Source organism: Varanus komodoensis, unplaced genomic scaffold (genome assembly GCF_004798865.1).
Source record: "Varanus komodoensis strain SLA01 unplaced genomic scaffold, ASM479886v1 scaffold26, whole genome shotgun sequence".
Classification (NCBI taxonomy): Eukaryota; Metazoa; Chordata; class Lepidosauria; order Squamata; family Varanidae; genus Varanus; species Varanus komodoensis.
The window spans coordinates 8,275,309-8,294,569 of NW_025335684.1; the positions used below are offsets into that span (position 1 = coordinate 8,275,309).

The 19,261-nt window shown below is 46.1% G+C and overlaps 1 protein-coding gene across 6 annotated transcripts in view; it reads right to left on the minus strand.

The window, feature by feature from the left end:
* Positions 1 to 247: 247 nt before the first annotated feature.
* EEF2K (eukaryotic elongation factor 2 kinase) overlaps positions 248 to 19,261 on the minus strand; it is a 48,428-nt gene continuing 29,414 nt past the window's right edge. For 5 of the 6 annotated variants that reach the window (XM_044433317.1, XM_044433321.1, XM_044433320.1 and 2 more), the window contains 12 exons: positions 19,086 to 19,235; positions 17,949 to 18,081; positions 16,955 to 17,082; positions 14,510 to 14,711; positions 12,360 to 12,427; positions 11,696 to 11,773; positions 10,673 to 10,735; positions 8,224 to 8,358; positions 6,813 to 7,001; positions 5,991 to 6,115; positions 5,348 to 5,526; positions 248 to 4,275 (listed from right to left, as the gene is read on the minus strand). In XM_044433317.1, the coding sequence (XP_044289252.1) occupies positions 4,166 to 4,275; positions 5,348 to 5,526; positions 5,991 to 6,115; positions 6,813 to 7,001; positions 8,224 to 8,358; positions 10,673 to 10,735; positions 11,696 to 11,773; positions 12,360 to 12,427; positions 14,510 to 14,711; positions 16,955 to 17,082; positions 17,949 to 18,081; positions 19,086 to 19,235 (1,560 nt within the window). In that variant the 3' untranslated portion in view covers positions 248 to 4,165. The remainder of the gene's footprint in view (positions 4,276 to 5,347; positions 5,527 to 5,990; positions 6,116 to 6,812; positions 7,002 to 8,223; positions 8,359 to 10,672; positions 10,736 to 11,695; positions 11,774 to 12,359; positions 12,428 to 14,509; positions 14,712 to 16,954; positions 17,083 to 17,948; positions 18,082 to 19,085; positions 19,236 to 19,261) is intronic. The other variant, XM_044433322.1, reaches the window with a different exon arrangement.

A 19,261-nucleotide genomic window follows, 5' to 3' on the forward strand; every position in this document is an offset into this window, starting at 1 on the left:
TTACAGCTCTTGCATTTTAATTTCCATTAGCAATGGCAGAAACAGGCATTAAATAAGTATGCAAAATGCACAAAAATGTAAACCGTGTGGTGGTGGTGACTGGTCCGTGTCCACATCCCAAGGAATTAATGCTGGAAGTGCATTTTGTTAGAAGAGATCATTTCCACAAAGCTCTAAAGAATCATACTTATATTTAACTTCACAGCGATGAAAACAAACGTCTTGAAATAAAGATGGACACTTAGGATTCATCCTCAGAAATTTATTGAAAATTTATCACAGCATTTTTGTGACTCCTCTCTTGTGCTGAATAATGTAAACATAAGACAGGAACTGAACCCTTTTCCGACAAGTTCCGCAGGAACCCCTTAAGTTTCAAGTCCTTGTCTGGAATAATCAATATTTCTCCCATCTCTCTCATTGGAAAATGATAACCCAAAGTTGCCTAGTAGGAAACACTGGTAGTAAGATGTCAGCTTCAACTCTTTTTAGGTTTGCTGCTCGGTACAGCAAGAGTAAGCGAACTCCGCACACAGTCATGAAGTCAGTAAATAAAAACTCTGCAGTGAACGTCTATTGAATAGTAACTCCGGACCTGAATGAACATTGTAGAAACCTACTAACAAGCAGAAGTCTATGTTTCAAGGAGCAGAGACGTAGTAGATATACTTCTAAACTGCTCTAATCTCTTGCACTGAAAGAATACTTTGGAAGTGGCATTCCAAGTACTAGGGGCTGGGAAGTTGAAAGTTGTACAGCAAGGTAATAGCGATGCATAGAAATCGAGTGTCGCCCAGGGTCTGTAGTGGTTGCAGCCTGCAATCTAGCACTATGGATGATCTGCTACTCCGTACAAAAATAATCTCTGTATGTAGAACCTGGATTTCCTGGAGGAAGGAACCGAACTTGCAACCGAACTTTCTCCCTGACTCCAAAAGGGGATTTGTTTGAATGTACAAACATTTGATCGTGTGCAACCCCACTTGGGGTTTGGAAGTGATACAGTCCAAATTAACAACCTCATCTGCTCTCTTTCAAGAACAACACCTGAGATACTTACGTTTTCTGGTGGATTACACATGTCCACCTAACTATGTAGATAGTATTTTGGTATCACACAGAACAGCTAAACTGCATTGAGAATGGAGATGCTACAAGCACTAAATAAAGCGAGTGGATAAAACTCTACTATTATGGAAGCAAACACAGAAGCATTGTTTGCATAGAGGAACAAGGAAGGCTACAGGATTATCTTGCAGCACGTGATAAGGCTTGCAACCCAATCCTTTGCATGCTTACTTGGGAGTAAATCCCACAATGCTGTGACTAAATTATAAATTACACTGGCATTTTCTGTGTTGTTCTCACTGACCTGGTTGGTGCATAGGGACAACCTACTGGTTTTCTGAATTGGATCTGTGGAGATTTTGAAAAGAGTGAAATTAAATTTCAGTGATAATCTGTTTGAGTGTGTGCTGGGAAAGCACCAGTGAAACTTTTCAGAATTGAATGGAAAGCTTCTTGTTTGCAATATCTGGTGATTTTACAACATTCTGTTCAGCTCAATGGACTAGTGGTGAATTGCGCCTGAATCGCTCTTCCTTGCATCTATTTTTGTTCCCTGCAGGGAGGTAGCAGTGGTTGGAATTACTGGTTTGGTTTTTGGGCTGTCTTGGTAGGAAAGTAAACACATGCACAACATATGAGGAAGCCAGCAATTAAAGCTCCTTGCAATGGAAAAGAGAAGTTGAATAGGTGAGCTTTCATCCCTAAATTCCCAGCCACACTGAACAAGAAATGGCATGGGCTAAACCTGCAAGGAGCAAGCTTTCGATCAACGTTGCACAAGAACTTTGCTGAAGTAAACATTATAGAAGAGTCTTAAGCATATTGCTGATACCAATGCCAAGTGCTATGTTAGAACTTCTGTTTAATTTCACTTCCAGCTACTGGAGGAAAGCAATGTCTTAGCAGCGTTAAAAGGCTTCACACGGAAGCAATGTCTGTGTACTTTTGATTTTCCAGTTGTATTCATTCATACCAACATCACACTTGTTTTTTGTCTTGTTATACCAGGAAGAAATACATGGATAGGAGGAGACATGTTGTTACTTTCCAAACTCCACATCATCAAGGAGGATTAGGTGAAATTAACAATCAAAGTTCCTATTTTGACAGCTTGGTCTTACTAGAATTCCAGTTGGAACGTCAAAGCTGACAGGCAAGAAAACCAACATGTTAAATTGCACTAATGAGGACTATAAACATGCGCCCTCCGCCAATTTCATGTTTACTAGGTCACCTCTCGGAGTAGATTTGTGTTATTACAATGGTTAAAAAAACCCTAACAAAATGTTATGAGCAGAATTTTGTTTCTCGCGATTCCAGTTCCTGAGTTCATTTCCATTGTTCATTAAGTAATTATTCAAACATACAGCAGGCCACATGGTACAGTCCTCCCATGGGACTGTACCACCTTAGAATGCACGTGGAATATTATTTGAAAGAAAAAGCTTACTCTACAGGGTGAGGAAATGAGTAAAAATCAGCACAAAAAAAAAAAAAGGCTTCCAGCTCGAGGTTGCAGAAGAGTTTTATGGTGAGGGACTGGATTGTGGTCTGTGGGTCTGAAGACTCGCGCAGTGGACTTCCCCAGCCGATTTCAGCCATTCTCCATACTGAGAAAAGCACAGAGTCCCCCATACTGGGTGTGTCCCAGGCTTTGGGTCGGGTATCGGGGGGGGGGGGGGTGCCATGCGAAGTAGCCCAGCCAGTACTCGGAAGCACCTCCTTGCCTGCAGGAGCTGCCATGCTCCCCAGCTGGGTTGCATAGCAGGGATTCCCTCCTGGGAGGACTCCTCTAGGGGGCGGATGCTGAGGAGGCTGAAGACCAAAGCCCGCTCCGTGCGAGGAGCAGACCCAGGAGGCTCCGCGGGCCAGATCTGGGGCCTCGCAGGCTGGCTCTTCCACACCCCATTCTAGCCCAACCTGGTTGCTCAGGAAGTGATGCTCCTGCAGTGAGACTGACCGGCAACGTTCAAACAAGCACAGGGAGGTGGTCTAATACTGGAAGAGAACAACTCCATCGCTGTTCAACCACATCCCTCGGAGATGGAAGAAGATGGCGCGGGGGGGGGGGCACCTCAGTTTCTCTTTGTTTAAAGAAACAGTGGCTTCACTGCAGGGGAAAAGCACAACCAGATAAGCCGGCAGGAGATCAGAGAGCACCTGCCCCATGGCCATACGGCTAGGGACCCTGCAGTGTCTTGCCCCAGGGCTTGCAGGTGACAGCAGTCCCGGGGGCAAAATGTAGCCCTGCAATTGCCTGTGGGGTCACCGTTAATTCAGCCCCTGCTTCTGCTCTGGTGTGTGGGTCAACACAAGAACCAGGGAGACTGTGAATCCATTTCTCACTGAGCCAAGAAGCACTCTGGACCTACAGCGGAGTCTAGCCTGACCCACCTGACAGGTTTGTTGTGAGGATAAACAGGCAGAGGGAGGCAGGGACACTCTGAGCTCCTGGGAGGAAGGAGGGAAGATAAAGCAGACAGAATGAAAGATGAAAAGACAGTTCGAGGAAGATGCTTTCTTCTATCGGGACTCTCTTCCTGCCCCTTCCCACAGAATCAAGAATTGCAGGGTAAAAAGCCATCTTCTACAGCTTTGCCATGCAGCTTCTCACAGCTCTGCCCAGCTGTGGACTCTCAGCTCAAGACAGTTGTGCATTTGTAACAAACGAGGCCCAACCAGGGCAAAAAAAATCTGCATTTTGTAATAGAAGAAGGCTGAGATGGAATTTGGAGAACTTACTTGCTATCGTGCTTACCATAAATATGCCATTTAAGGGGCAGTCTGCTTAGTTCCCCTCACGTGAAGAAATGATTTTCCCTGCTCAGACGTTTTTACAAAAATATCAACAGCAACTAATATTGCAGCTCTGAAGTGCCAGTCACAGTACATTCTACTGCTTCTGTTCATCTTTCAGTTGAAACAGAGTTAGAAAAATTGTCATAAGAAAAACACAAGATCAGTTAACAACACATAAAAATACATCTTTTTTTCTTTCTTTCTTCCCACCCTGCCCTACCCCACCCCAAACAAAATAAAAGTCTTTTAGAAAATGTGTATCTCCAATATATACAGGAAAAGAGCTTCTTTGCCAGTTTCACTCCTCCATCAAACTCCAGGCCTCTTCTGCTTTCTGGTAGTATTGGTTGGCCAGCCTGCCCTTCATGGCTTGCATTGCCTCCTCAGCAGCTTCCGTGAAGAGCTCACCTGGGAAAACGAGAGAGAGCTCACAGGAAGGCCACAAAAACTGAAAGTTCCTTCACACAGGGGTGCCACACAGTCTCAAGCAACCACCCCTAACGGTGCACCTTCCAGATGTGTCGGGCTACAACAAGGGATGATGGGAGTTGTGCCCCAACACATCTGGAAAGCTCACAAGTTGATCTTTTCTTTCCCCACCATTGCAAGATGACATTGCTAGTGCTGGTGTTGATCAGTGTTAGAGTTCAGCAGTGAAGTGAGTTTAGAAAAAGAAAACACAATTCCCATTTTGCTTTTCTGTTTCCCTGTTTCTTTTAACAAAAAATGGCCTGGACTGGATTAAAAGGGAGGTGGAAGTTTACCAGGGGTTTCCCTGAATAAGGGCCAGTGGCCCAGGAGATCTGGGTTCTAGTCCCCAATGGGCCTTGCAGTTGACTGGGTAACTTTGGGCCAGTTGCTCACTCTGAGCCTAGCCTACCTCATAGGGTTGTTGTGAGGATAAAATGGTACAGAGGAGGATGATTTGTGTGGTCTTGGCTCCCCACAAGAGGAAAAGTGGTGGGATTTAAATGTAGTCACCGTGAGCTGCCACTTTAGGAGACACTTTGAGAGTAATCCTTAAGTAATCCTTGTGAGATTACGATCCACTCCTTTTTCTTGTGTTTTCCTTTTCCCTCTTCTCTGTCTTTCACAGTTCTCAAGGTGGCTCTTTGCAAGTATAGCTGCAAAAATACAGGAGCTTCTCATTCTTTGTACAGTCCGCACTTTTCAAAAATGGTTCCAAAAATGGTTGGGAAAAGCAGAATTGTGTCATGCACAGAGGCCACGATGAAGAACCCCGAGATCACATTTCTGTGCCTCCCAAAACTGGGTCTCTCCTATGGAGGCTTTTATTAAATTGAAATATTCGCCAACTCTTGCTTCTACGATTACTCTTTCTTCTTCTCCTTCCCTGCCTTCATTGAAAGAAAAGATATTTTGCTGTTTTCCCACTGGCCAAAGCACTAGAATCGTAACTGGACTCAGCCTTCTCCCAGGTTAGCATCCGAAGGCTCCTTCCAACAAGCCAGCACCATACCTGATCTCTGCGGGTCCTTGTCCAGATAAAACCCTCCAGTCAGGAGCATCTCAGCTTCCCTTGCCAGGAGGAGATACCGAGGCTCGTCTTGAGTTCCATCGTATTCCCCTCCTTCATCGTAATCGGTCATGTTCAATGCAGCATTGTACCAATACAAGGCTTCCTTCCAGTCCTGGTGTCTGAAGAATCATAGGACAAAAGCAAGCATGAATAACTCGAGGAGTCCTATGTGGGGGGAAGACTTAAATTTTGTTTGCAGCTATTTGTTCCAAATTTTGTTTGCAGCTATTTGTCTTAATGATGGAGTCACCCACCAAAGCCTACAAGAACAGGACAACGTTCCCTCAATGGATTTTAACTCTCTGACCTGGAAGTTTTAGCTAGGAATCTTAGCTTTATAGACAAAGATGATCTGTGTTGAAACATGCTTTCTTTCTTTGGGCATATAAAGCACTCAGAGAGCTATTCCTATGGAAATACTGGGGTGCTTTTGTGCATAGGGTATATTTGCTTTATAATAATAATAATTTAAAGTCCATAGCCATGTTCTAGAAGAACAGATGGCCAGCAATATTTACGTGTAAATTGCAGTGCAGAATGTAGCTACAGAGATGTCAATTACGCCAAATTGCAGGATGCTGACCTATCAGGAGCAAGACTGAGTCCGGTATCATACGCTCTTGCAACGAGGATCATGGAAGGACGATCTCCAGCTTCTGCTGCTCTGAGTAAGTAATCAAAGCCTTTGATCCTATTTTCCTCACTGTCCTATGGAAGCAACACAGGAGGGCAACAAAGAGCCGACACGATTGAATAATACTGGACCTTATTATAACAGACACAAAAAGATCAAGCTGAGGCAGACGGATTTCTGTTTGGCAGCTGGCTCTTCTCGAAGATAATTTTAATGCTAGATATGGTAGGGCAATCGTGATGCAGAAATTTGGGAGGGATGCAAGGCCTCAGGTGAGTCAGTATGGGACCCAGACAGCCTCCCTGTGTCCCTTTTTTATGTATACACAAAACATTCGATATCCACTGAAAAATGGATGTTGTGTTTCTGGTTTCACACAAAGGACACACCCTACTTCCCTTCATGGGAAGGCCACAGGTAGGTCAGATTCCCGGCAGTGCCCTCAGGAAACGGGGCTTCAACTTTGGAGTGCCTTCGCTCTGCCCTTTCAGGGGTTCTTTCCACGAAAGGCCAGTGCAGGAAGGGGGCTTCTGAGGAGCGGGGAGGGGAGGAGCAAGGCACCTCTCTCCTCTGAGGAATCCTGATGACACCTTCCTTCCTCTTGAGGAGAGGGGAACATTTAGACGGATGGATGTTTTGGAGGGATGGGAATGTTCTGGACGGGGAAGGTTGCTTCAAAGGTCACGGGCAGTCGCCCGAAATCGTGAAAACAGAAGCTCAGCGGCAAAGCTGTGCAAAGGTGCCAGTCGGCGGTGGAGCCAAGTTGCTGACCTCTAGAGTGACCTCGGAAAGAATGTGATGTGGCAGCTGCGAGTGCATGAGCCCCAACCCAATGATGGCCTCCAGTTCTCCACAGTCGGCTGCGTGCTCCAGGTGAAAAATGGCCGATTCTTTATCCCATTCCTGGTCTTTCTCGCAGAAACGCCCGGCTTCATGGTAACGGACCATGGCCAAGTGGACCTAGATGGGAAACAAGAGAAAGCGAGCGAGCGAGCGAGAGAGAAGAAATCAGAAAGGAAAGTAATTCAAATGGCACACGGTAGACATGTCACATGTCACAAGCAGGAGCCGGCTGGAGCCGGAGGTCAGACTAGATGGCCCTGGAGGCCCCGTCTGACTCACTCAGTTTCTGTGTTCCAAATAAGATAGACCTGATGGCCCACTATGGACTCGGCTCCACAAAACATTAAAACACCCAATTACGGTTATCTGTTCTTACATGGACATAATTGTGCTCACTAATCCAGAGCGCTAGTCTGGACCACACCTGCCTAACTTCAGCAATTGTAAAGAACCAGGTGCATCTCACCCACTGACTGAGCCTTGTTTTGATGCAGCTCTGAAGGAGCCGTTTTCACCTAAGGCTGCAAGATACTATCTGGGAGCAGATTCAGAATCCCATTTTAATATCGCTTGGGAAAAGTTTGGCTTTCTTTCTCCTGTTCACTAGGTGGAAAGAGCCGAATGAAATTGCAGTCTAACTAGGTATATCTCACCTTCAACCACTATGCATTTATGGTTATGGAAGAGTCTGCCTGATGCATGCCAATGACTCCGGGTTGTTTAAAGGGTTAAACTAATAAGGGTTATTCTCAGGAACAAACCATGGGTGACTGCTGGGTTAATTCTGTGTTATATACTCCCAAAGAAGCCATGATCCCTGGGTTTGGATGTCATAATGCCAGCTCAGGAAGGGGTTGTTCCTGGGCTGTTGATAAAAACAGAAGTGATGAACACTTAATCATCCCCAGGAATTCCTGGGTTAAATAACAAGACAACCCATGGTTTAAAACTGTTATTGTGGCAATCTCAACTCATCATGTCCAAGAAATAAGGCCTTTTTGTTTTACTAATTCCAAGCTGTGTAGGAATTGCTCTGAAGATGAGGAAGGGGTACTCTGGGAGGGGGCTTCCTTCCTGTGCCTTAAAGGGTTGTGTGGGGGGAGAAGGTGCAATATTTCTAGCCTGGCCTTCGGCAAAGCCAACATCTTCACAAAAACAGCTATAATTAATTGCAGCGCGCATGTTCACTACTTTCCTAAGCGCAAGACCAGTCCTGTCCTATCTAGGTGAAGGGACATGCAACTGATACGAAGCCCTCATTCTCTCTGGAGGGCGAGTCATCATCTCAGATGATCGATCGTTAGTGTCTGCTGGATGCAAGAGAGTGTGGTGCTCAAACCTTCCCAAGGATGGATTTCCCAATTTTCTTCTCAAGCTCCAAGGCATTGAGTCTCTGCACTTCCACCGCCACGCAGGAGGGTCTGTGAATGTGAACTCTGGCAGCATTGTACAGATTCCATTTCTCCACACTGACCTAAAACAGGGCGAATGCATCAGGACTTGAGTTGGAAACAAAAAAGGAAAGAAAACGAAGGAAAAAATGTGCTTTCCTAGCGACAAAGCCTGGACCGAACCCTTCTCAAGCTCTTGTTTTGATCAACAAATCTGCTTTCAAAATAAAAACATACAAATAGCGAAAGATATGCTGCTACACCAAACCTCAGAGCTGCAATCTTGTATAGGCTCTTTTTGCAAGCAAGTCCCACTGACTTCAGCAGCGCGGGACTACAATGGAGTTCTCCTTCCACAACCAGAATTTCTGGTAATTGTGGGGAACTGATAGGTCACACCCACAAACTCCTGGTATAATGCAGGTCTACACACTCAGAAGTGTGGAAAGTGCCCCTAGAAATTTCACATGCCTGCATCGAATAACTTTGTGGTAACAGCAACAAGCCAACTGCACAGCTAACATTGGTTCCATGTGAAGCTATTTAAAACTGGTAGGAGGAGAGGCACCCCCGGATGAAAATGAGTGGCAGTGTTGCAAAACTGCATCTGATACTCTGAAGTAGGGCTTCTTAAACTGCCCTGAGTCTGCACTTTCCCAATTCTCAAAGGAAACCGCAATTAGGTCATATTACCAATGAAGTACCATTACTGGTTTTTTCCAGATTTAGTAATTTGATACTCTGAAAAATGAGTAGCTGGTCTTGAAATATCTGGGAAGGAAGAAATGTCTGGATTGCTTCCCCATTAAATTACTGCAAACCCAGGCCATACATGGGTTATAGATTAGTACGGATGAATGAACTTAGTAATTTGGGGCTCTCTCGGTGTCTAATTTTCCCCATCTTAAATTCCTTCCATTCCATTTCTGCATTACTTCGTGACTTAAAAAAAGAACTATGTATTTTATGCACACATTTTAGTTGGAAGTGATTTTCCTTAGTATAATGTGGTTTTGTATGCTTTCCCTCTCAAATATAAACAATGTTGTGTGCATCCTCCTTTGACATGTGTTTTCATATGGATTTTTTTGGTTATTGTTCAAGGAATTGCCTCACAGAATCCTGAAAAGTGAGGAAGCATGGATTTAATAAGAAGTGCAAATATGGTAGGAAATGTAAACCAAAAAGAAGAAAGAAAATGAAAAAAAGAAGAGAGAGAGAGAAGGAAGAAGGAAGAAGGAAAAAAAAAAGCTTCCCCGTCCATGTAACAATGCTGCTTCAATGGAATGCAGGCAAGCTTTCAAAGCAAGAAGTTACACCCTTAACCAGAACTCCTTCATGTATAGCATAAAACCACAGTAGTTAAATAAAAGTACCACTTCCAGGCCTTGATCTGCCTAAGCATTTAAGCACATGTTCATATTTCAGCCTTGAGATGAATCCCAAAGTAGCAACATGCTTAAGCCAGATGGACTAGAGCCTTGAAGAACGATTTAAAATGAACTCCATCTAATTGCTGTGGGTGCCAGGCAAAGGCAGGCTGGCTAAAAGCACACTGCTCTCTCTGCAGGCCTTGCCAAAACTCAGGCTGCAACCTGGCAATAACATTTATGAATATAATTCTAAGGTGTTTCCCCATCCACAGCAATATGGGTGAGTGGAAACTCCCCGGGCAGAGCAAGACTTCCAGCGAATAGCCAGTGCTTATTTCTGTCATTTAACACTGAATTTCAAGGGTGTTATAAGCAAACAGAAATGCATTTGCATCACCATAACGGTTTGTTTCAAAGCGATGATCTTCAAACTTCTTAAAATCTGGATTGATTTCATGGTGGTTTGTAATGGAGAAGCACAACTTTCCTTCCATTCAAAATGAGCTGCTAGCTGTTCAGAATTATAAACGAATGTTTCAGAACAAGCTACATTTGTATAATAGTATTGATAATGATGAAGTCCATCCCTTTTGCTTTATGGAAGAAAATAAGTAGTACTGATTTTAACAAAACTCCCAGGAACTGTAGTCTGCAAACTTTCAAACGTCATGGATAGAATGGAAGCAGCAGAATACAACACAAACAAAATGTAACAACCGGAAGAAATCAAAGGCACAAAAGCCACGTAACACAGAAATTCATGCAGATTCACCCGTTTACTCCAGGGGCTGGTTTTAGTGGTCACAGAGGGCTTATTTACAACAGCATTTCTCTAATTGAAAAGGGAAAGAAGGTAACAAAGTCAAGGAAAACAGAGCGTAAGTCACGGTGAAATACAGTAACTCAGAGAAAAAAGAAATGCTTGTATGAGCACATGTGTTGCATGAGGAGCAAAGCTTGGAATGAAAGGAGCAAAGCAGAACAGCCAGAGGTAATCTGTTGGCAAAAATAATGCTTTATTTACCCTTGCAGAGCTGCCCAGACTGTCTTCATCACATTCATGTCTTCGGTTGCAGTTAGAATGCCCCTAAATTAAAGGTTTAAACAAGTGCACGATTGAATCATATTAGCCAAGACCTTTAAAGCAATTTAGCAATATATTTTTGCAAGCGCGTAGTTCTCTGCAGTAACACTGTGGAGAAAGTCATGCTTTTTCCCTTCCTTGCTCAGCTGGAGTGACTAGAAATTAGGCCCAGGCGAGCGGACGTGTACAAGGAAGGCTCCCCCTTTCTCCATTTCTTCCTATTTGTATCAGGGACAGCTTCAGATAGAGATGCTGGAGGGCTCTGCAATGAATTCCCGTGAGTTTGCATTTCCAAGAATCTAATCAGCAGCCTTGGCATGTGCCTTGGCTTTTCCCAAGTTGACAGATTCTGGGACTTGCGAACTTTTTGCTTTTGTTTTTACTTCCCATTCCTAGGGGGATGGGGGAGAACTGCATGGGGGATCAGATGAGGCTGGGGACTTAGGGGCACAGATTGGAGTCACCCCCCTAGAAGTCGAGGGGCTCCTCAGGGCACTGGACATTGCAAAGGCGCCGGGCCCTGACCGGTTACACCCGAGGGCGCTCCGGGACTTGGCGGGGGTTCTCCCGCGCAACGGGTGAGGTTCCAGAGGACCGGAGGGTGGCGTCAGTGGTCCCAATTTTCAAAAAGGGTAGTAGAGGGGACATGGGGAATTACAGACCAGTGAGCCCTAAGTCCTTTGTAGGAAAGCCAATGGAAAGGCTCTCTTGCAGCAAGAGAGGAAATCCTGAAGCATTGGTGTGTCTTAATTTCTGCCAGTAGCACAACTCAAACCAAGCAAGTTACTTATACAAGTACCAGAATTCAAACACACACACACACACACACTTAAAGGAGGTGATGGGGTAGCTGTTTGCAGTTATTCCCTTTCTGCTCGCTATTCAAATTGAATTGTACGAGTTACACGAAAAACAAAACCGGAATTAGGAAAGGCCTATTAAATCTAGAATAAAATGTGTTACTTTTTCTCGGTGGTCCATGTCTTCTTGTTCACTCCTCTTTTCACTGGGGTATCCGCTGTCACCTCCATTTTCACAGTCCTAGGGAGAAAGAAATGATAAATCAGCAGTACTTGCTGTGATCCCTCAACATATGAAGCAGGTACAGATATCTCTGTTTAGTGGATGAAGCGATCTATTTCCAAGACAGACATCATCATACATTTATATTTCAAATGCGTGCCTAGCCCTGCGTTTGAACTGCAAAGCTTTCCCAGCTTGGTCCTTTCTACTTGGACTTCAACTACCGTCACTTCCAGACAACCTGGCCAATGGTCAGGGATGCTGGGAATTGTAGGACAAAACATCTGGGGTGTACTGGCTAGGGGAAGACTGCCTTAAAAAGAAATCCATTTGTTATGACTATGTAACCAGCTCACAATAGCACAAAAAATGGAACATCAAGCATCTATGAAGTGGTAGGAACTTTAAACCTGGGGGCTGGGAGAACAGGCAGTACCTCAAGAACGTTGCTTGTTATTATCTAAATGCCTGTGCAAGGAAGCTTGTGAAGCTGTTCCAGACAATATATGCTTTCTGACCAGAAGCAGAATAGCAACGTTCTTAGACAGACAGACAGACAGACAGACGGAATAATAGACAGACAGGCTGATCGACATGAACTTACCCTTTGATTGTCAAGGACATCATGATCTTTATGAACCAAATCGTCAACTTCATTGAATACTGGCCAATCTAGGGGGAAGAAGGGAAACACAGAGGTTATATTTATCTCTAGAAATGGACCTTTGATTGCCGAAAGAATTGAGCGAGCTGCATAAACTCCTTGCCAGGAAGCATTTCCATGAAAATATCTTCAGCCTGGTTAACTCTGTTTGAGCTACATTTGTAATTTGGACACCCGCTTCTCCACGTTCCCCTATCCTTCCTTGAGTGTGGTTCACGCTTAGTATGAAGACCAGGAGAGTAAGGCCAGGGGGGATTTTTCTCTTTTCCTGCCTCTTCTTCCATCCTTTCGTCCTCCCTCCCTCCCTCCCCATCCAGCAAGCTTCTGCCAGAGGTCTGAATGGCTCATCGGTGCTTTGTCCCCTGGTTCTGGAACCCTGCATTACCCAGCAAGAATTTAAAAGATGGCTCACAGGTCACCCCTCCTCAAAGGCAGCCCTCAGCACCCCTTTCTGTACTTTCCAACCCGAAGGGGTACTTGTCCAACCGCTGCTTTAAGATGCTTAACCTGCCTCTCAGCCGCACTGCAGAAGCGGACACTGGTCCTTTCAGAAACACACTCGGCACCTAGAGGGGGTGAAAGCACTGGAAGAGGAGACCTTGCCAGCCCTGCTGAAGCTTCAGCTGACCTTTGCTGGGACAATAGCTCCTTCGGGGAGAATGCTCCAGCCAGCACTTCCTCCAGGGTGCTCTCCGAGGCCCTGATGTGAGCCAGCCCTGCCTTGCCTGACCTGACCCAGACTGAGCAGGGAGCGCTGGGTTGCAGTCCACCCCCGCTCCCCCGGGAGCAGTCAGGACAAGCTGCAGAGTCCTTCCCTCCCCTCTGGCCAGCTATGCTGCCTTTGCGATGGAGAAGGAGCGGCAAGCAGCCGTCATTAACACAAGACATCCACAGGGCCAGCTATTAAGGACAAGAAAGACCCTCTTGCTTTTTATCTGGCTGTGAGAGAGACAGGCAACACCAGCAAGTAATTTTGTATTAAAAAGACAGCAGCAACAGGAAGTGAGCCATCTCCAGTCAGGACCAGCTGTTGCAGGTCACCACGCACAGTCAAGGTACGTTTAGCTTTCTGCAATGCTTTGTAACAGAAAACGTAATAGCAGAGAACATTCGATTATTTTTGTTCTTCGTTATCATGAACTGCAAGTCTTTTGAGGGTGACTGTTATTGAAACGTTTGCCCCCAGGCTTGTCTATACAAATTTGAACCTCTTGACAGAGGTTTATCTGATATTTTCAACACTTTTGTGTCTCTCTGATAAAGCCCTAACAAACCGGGCCTTGTTGTTTGGTCATCAGGAAAATTTTATATTTTTCATTAGGAAGTCAGCTAATTAGGGAAATGACTCATGCTAAGAAGTTGATCCCAAACAGAATCCCCCTCCAACCTTCCCAGCCAGATGGAATTAGCACTACCCTCAGGATGGGTGCTGGAGGAGACTCCTGCGAGTCCCTTGGACCACAAGGTGATCAAACCGGTCAGTCCTAGAGGAGATCAACCCTGACTGCTCTTTAGAAGGCCAGATACTGAAGATGGAACTCAAATACTTTGGCCACCTGATGAGAAGGAAGGACTCCCTGGAGAAGAGCCTAATTCTGGGAACAATTGGTGGCAAAAGAAGAAGGGGGCGGCAGAGGATGAGGTGGCTGGATGGAGTCACTGAAGCAGTCGGCGTGAGCTTGAGTGGACTCCGGGGATGGTGGAGGACAGGAAGGCCTGGAGGAGTGTTGTCCATGGGGTCGCGATGGGTCGGGCACGACTTCGCGACTAACAGGATGGAGCTTCAAATCCAAACCCGGAATGGATGCAACTCAATTGGTCGGCTTGTTTGATCTGAAGCTGGATACTAGGCCTGATCAATTTATTAGCGGTATGATGGTGTTTCCTTCGAGCCACACACAGCCTTCTTCGCTCATCTCAGAGCAGGCTGGCCTTTGGCATTTCAGCTAAGAATTTCAACCCTGCCTCTTCTTCTGGTCCAGATTCTGAGGCAACCAGCTTGGAATGGTGCATTTTGGGAGAAGTGGGCCAGTCCTACACAGAGAACTTACACAGAGGGTCGAGACCACATATTATGGCAGGCTACTTACGAAGATGCTCCAGTTTGTGGCTGTGTGGTGTCGCTGAAGAAGGGGAAGAGGGCAATGAGTCGAACGCCACATCGCTCATGCTTTCATCCCCAGAGTTTTCAGACAAACGGAAAAGCAGAGGAGGCCGGCTGCCGGAGATGGTTCTTACGCGGCTGCTTCCGCATTTTTCTTCTGTTCCTCGCACAACAGTCTTAGCAAATTCCTTAATAAAAAGAAATAGGGAAATGTTCAGTCTTCGGGTCCATGGTTTCTCTTTATTGTATTTTAAAACAGAAACTCTGACCTAGTGACATGTTCTAGGCATGGATGGTTTCATAGAATCCTAGAATAGTAGAGTTGGAAGGGGCCATGAAGGCCATCGAGTCCAGCCCCCTGCAGTTGCGGGACACCACGTCACACCCTCCCACTCTGAGGGCTGCCCAGTTTCTTTTTGATACTTTCCTCAAAGCTGGCCTGTCCCCAGTAGATTCCCCATTTCCCCCCTGTCCTTATGAAGAAGGTATCAAGGAGCTGTTCATTGGTTTATTATATTTATATCCCATGTTTTTCCTTCCAAGGAAGTCAGAGTAGCTAACCTAATTCTATTCCACCTCCGCCCTTCATATCCTCACAACAACAGAGAGCCAGTGTGGCGTAGTGGTTAAGAGCATGGGACTGGGACTCAGACGATCCGGGTTCGAGTCCCCGCTCAGCCATGGAGCCAACTGGGTGACTTTGGGCCAGTCATAGACTCTCAGCCCAACCTACCTCACAGGGTTGTTGTTGTGGGGATAAGATGGAGGAGGAGAATGATGTAAGCTGCCTTGAGCCCTTTGAGGAAAAAGGCAGGATATAAATCAAAAAAGAAACAAACAAACAAACAACAACCCTGTGAGGTAGGTCGGGCGAGAGTCTGTGACTGGCCCAAAGTCATGCAGTGCGCTCCGTGGCTGAGTGCGGACTGGAACCCAGATCGCCTGTGTTCCCATCCCAGCACTCTTAACCACTACACCGCTCTCAGTGGGATCCAGAACAGTTGAGCACATGGGTGGATGAAGGAGAGATGATTTCTCAACAAAGCCACATAACACAGGAAAGTCAAGCCATCCAATTCCCTTTTCAGTGACTGGGAGTCCCAATAGAGCAGCCACAGAGACTCCAGAAAATGGCCAGCACACGGCACCTCCACAGTCTGGCCTGAAGGGAGATATTCTGCTTTGGGCCTCCCTTAAAACAGGCTGCGGCAAATGGACAGCAGCCAGCTTCCTATTTCTCAGGAATCCTCCCACATTCCAAGAATCCTCCCCATTCTAAAACAGCATTTTCTTTTGGCAAGAGGCTACGTTTGATGAGATACGACACCTGCAACTCATCCAGTCCCAAAGTCCTAAGATCTCTATCAAAGGATGCAACACAGAAAGATCTGTTTCTGTCACACCCACTGCCTCCTCAAAATACAATTGCAACTCCCGTGTGTTAGAACAACAACACTGCCAAACCGGATCTTTCTTTCTTTAACAGAACTCTGAGCACACGAAATTTTGCATTTCAAACTCATTTAAAACATCGCAACTCCAGGCATGGAAGGATAAAACAGGCCTTGTTTCTGGTGCCTCCATCACCTGCTGCTCTCTGGGTGCTCATTCGGGGCTTGTGTGGCCTAGACATGGAGCAAAGATCCATCTCTAGCTGCGTCACCAGCCACAAGTAGGACATGCCCCCTTCACTGCACCCTTTTGCTCAGGTTCCTTAGTAACCAATATACATAAATATACTGTCTCTGATACTGGAGGAAACATATAGCCATCCTAGTGGTAAGGCTATATGTTCTAATTACCACCTTTTAACTGACGCATACAACCAGGGAATTTCCATACTCAGAATAAACACTGCTGCCTTCATCATCACTGTGATAAATGGACTGCTTTGGATGATCATAAACCAAGTTTAAAAAGCCACAATACCCAAGTTCTTTTTGGTTGTATATACAGCCCCTTCGCCTGCCCCTTCATTGCAGAAGCAAACGAATCAGGAGCATTTGGTTTAACTCTAGTCTTCTCTTGCATCTAAACTGAGAAACTCTGCTGAACAACGATAATAACTATGCTTAATAGCTACGTTTGGATCAAGGCAGGATAGGGAGTTAACGTCAAACTCTGGTTTCACATCTTGGCTTGTTCCAAAACTGTTAATTATAGTTTCCTGGTTAGGACAGAGCAGGAAAGTATGGTTAACGAGAGACACCTTGGCTCCTTTACAGGATGTGACTATGAGTGCAGGAGAAATATGACCATCTGAATGCGGTGCCACTCGCAAAGCCAGCACTTTATACCACCACATAAATGTCAAGTATTTTTAACCCATATTAAACACTTTGCCTCATTAGAGGCTTCACTTTTAAACAGGCTTTGATAAGTTGCTGCAGGCCTTACAGAGAACCTCGTTGCTTCTGCAGAAAGAACTCACAAGCTGCTTGTTGTTCCTCAGCAAGGCATCCTTCTCTTTCGAGGAGAGGTCGAAAGGCATCAGTCCCATGCTTTGGCAAATCTTGTTGCAGGAGTGAGAATGGAAGAACAAGGCCATCCCCCGGACACCTGGTGAGATCAAAAGAAATGCATGGAAAAATCGTTTTAATGTGCAAAATCTAAAACCCTCCCATGGAATTGTGCAGGGAATTCCCCATGTGCACAAGGCTATAAAACTTGCAAAAAAAAAAAAAGTTCCAAGTGAGGAAAAAAAGAGGATACCCATGACTCATATATGCTAAGTAACAATCCTATTATTTATCTGCCTGTTTGTTTGTCCCATTTTTAGACTGCCCATAGCCATGGCTCGTTCTTGACTCAGGATGGCCAACAGAGCAAGCCAGTGAGGACAGAGAGAGGTGGCTTTACGATCTCAGATTACATGAATGAGGGCATCTTCCACATTTGGAGTGCTCTGGGTACCCAGCTGAGCACAGGAGGAGCCTCCCTCCAAAAATAAATGGGGATGCAGCCAACTCTGGCACTCTTTGGAAAAAAGGAAGCTGAAGGGACAAAACCGCCAACGTGGCTTGCAATCGTAGGAGGGGGTTTCAAGCAGAGTCAGACATCCCCAGGTGCCCCTTGGGTGACCGGTGCTCTCAGGTGCCCCACCAAGCTTAGCAAAAGCAACAAGCCCCTTTTTTTTGCTGCTTCTGCCAGGTGAGCAGCTTCCTGTCTCCTGGTATCCATGATGAGGATGTTTGCCAGGGTTCCAACAACATGACAATCCATCATGGGTAGAATAACCCCTACAAGAACCCATGGCTTGTAAGAATGCCTTATTGCCCTTAAACAAGTCACCCTGGAGGAATCGATCTGGGTCACCTAACACAAGAACCCATTGAGGATCTAGCAGCACTTTCCTAACAAACTACTACAAACCTCCAAGCCCCTACAAATCAAATTGCCTAATTAATGATCAGTTCAGCTCTTACCGAGGTTGCCATCTCCAAAGTCTGTGCCACTCTCTGTGTGGATCTGAGGGTCTGTGTAAAGGTCTCCAACTCCTTGAATGTCGACAATGATCAACTGGTGTCCTGAGCGTTCAAATGTGAAATGGCTGAATGCCTGCAGAGAATTGCAAGCGTCATCAGCCAAAGGAGAAGACGGTCAGGTGTGGCTTAGCTGTTAGGCTTGTGCTTGGGCAGCCAAAGAGTGAGTCACCTGGACAGTGTTTCACGTGGGAAGCTGTTTGCAGCAGGCAGTGTCCTGCATATGGTAACATACGCGTATGGTCCACCTAGCCCAATACAGCCAACACTGACTGGCAGCAACAGCTCTCCAGGTTTACAGGCAGGATTTTCCCAGCCCTACCTGCAGAGGAAGGGATCGCACCTGAGACGTGCAAAGCAGCGCCACCACTCCCAAAATGCAGGGCCATAACACCTGGGACAAAACTGGCTGTGGTGCACAGGAAGTCAGAACATTGAAAGCTGCTTCCCACACAGAACGTTTGGTCACCAAGTGCTACAAGCCACCCTGGCTGGGGATGATAGGAGTTGCAGCCCAAGTCATTTCAAGAGAGGAAGGTGGTGGCTGGAGTGGTCCCAGATGATATAGCAGTGAGAGACACGGGACGTCTGATTTAATTGTGAGGACAGCAAACATGCTCATTTTTCTAACTCAGATTTAAGGAAACCCAAACAGTTCAGGGGCCGTTTAAGCTGAGAAGTGAAAAAACTGGAATAATTCCACAATTCTGTTTATAAGGGTTGCGATACGACACAGTCCTAGATGACCTGCATGTATGGAGGGCCTTTAGTTCAGGGACGGAAGTAGGATCAGCCCCAGGATTGTGGCGCAAGGGCGCCATCTAGCTTGCAGTCCCACCCTGCCTGAGCAGTCAGCCAGCTGACCCCAAGAGGGCCAATCCCCGCCCACTGCTCCTTATAAATGCCCGGCCTCGGACCTTGCTTCTCAATCCAAGCCCCTTGTCTCTCAAGCGAGGATGCTGCCTGAGAGCTCGCTCCCCTTTTCCGAGTGGTCCCTTTGGGCCAGGCACCTGCTTCTGGGCCCCGGGGCTGACACTGCCGGCTCAAGAGGAAAAGGACAGCCCGCTCGGCCAGTCTCACCTGTGGGGTGAGGCGAATGTTGTCGTCCCGTACGAATCCTGAGTTCGAGTTGTATTTGATGTACTTGCCCTCAATGTAATGTTCCAAGTGGAAAAGAGGTTTGCCCGGCCTATTATGCATTTCGATGATGCAGGTCTGAACTATATCCACCTGGGAAGAAACGGAGTGTTAACAAA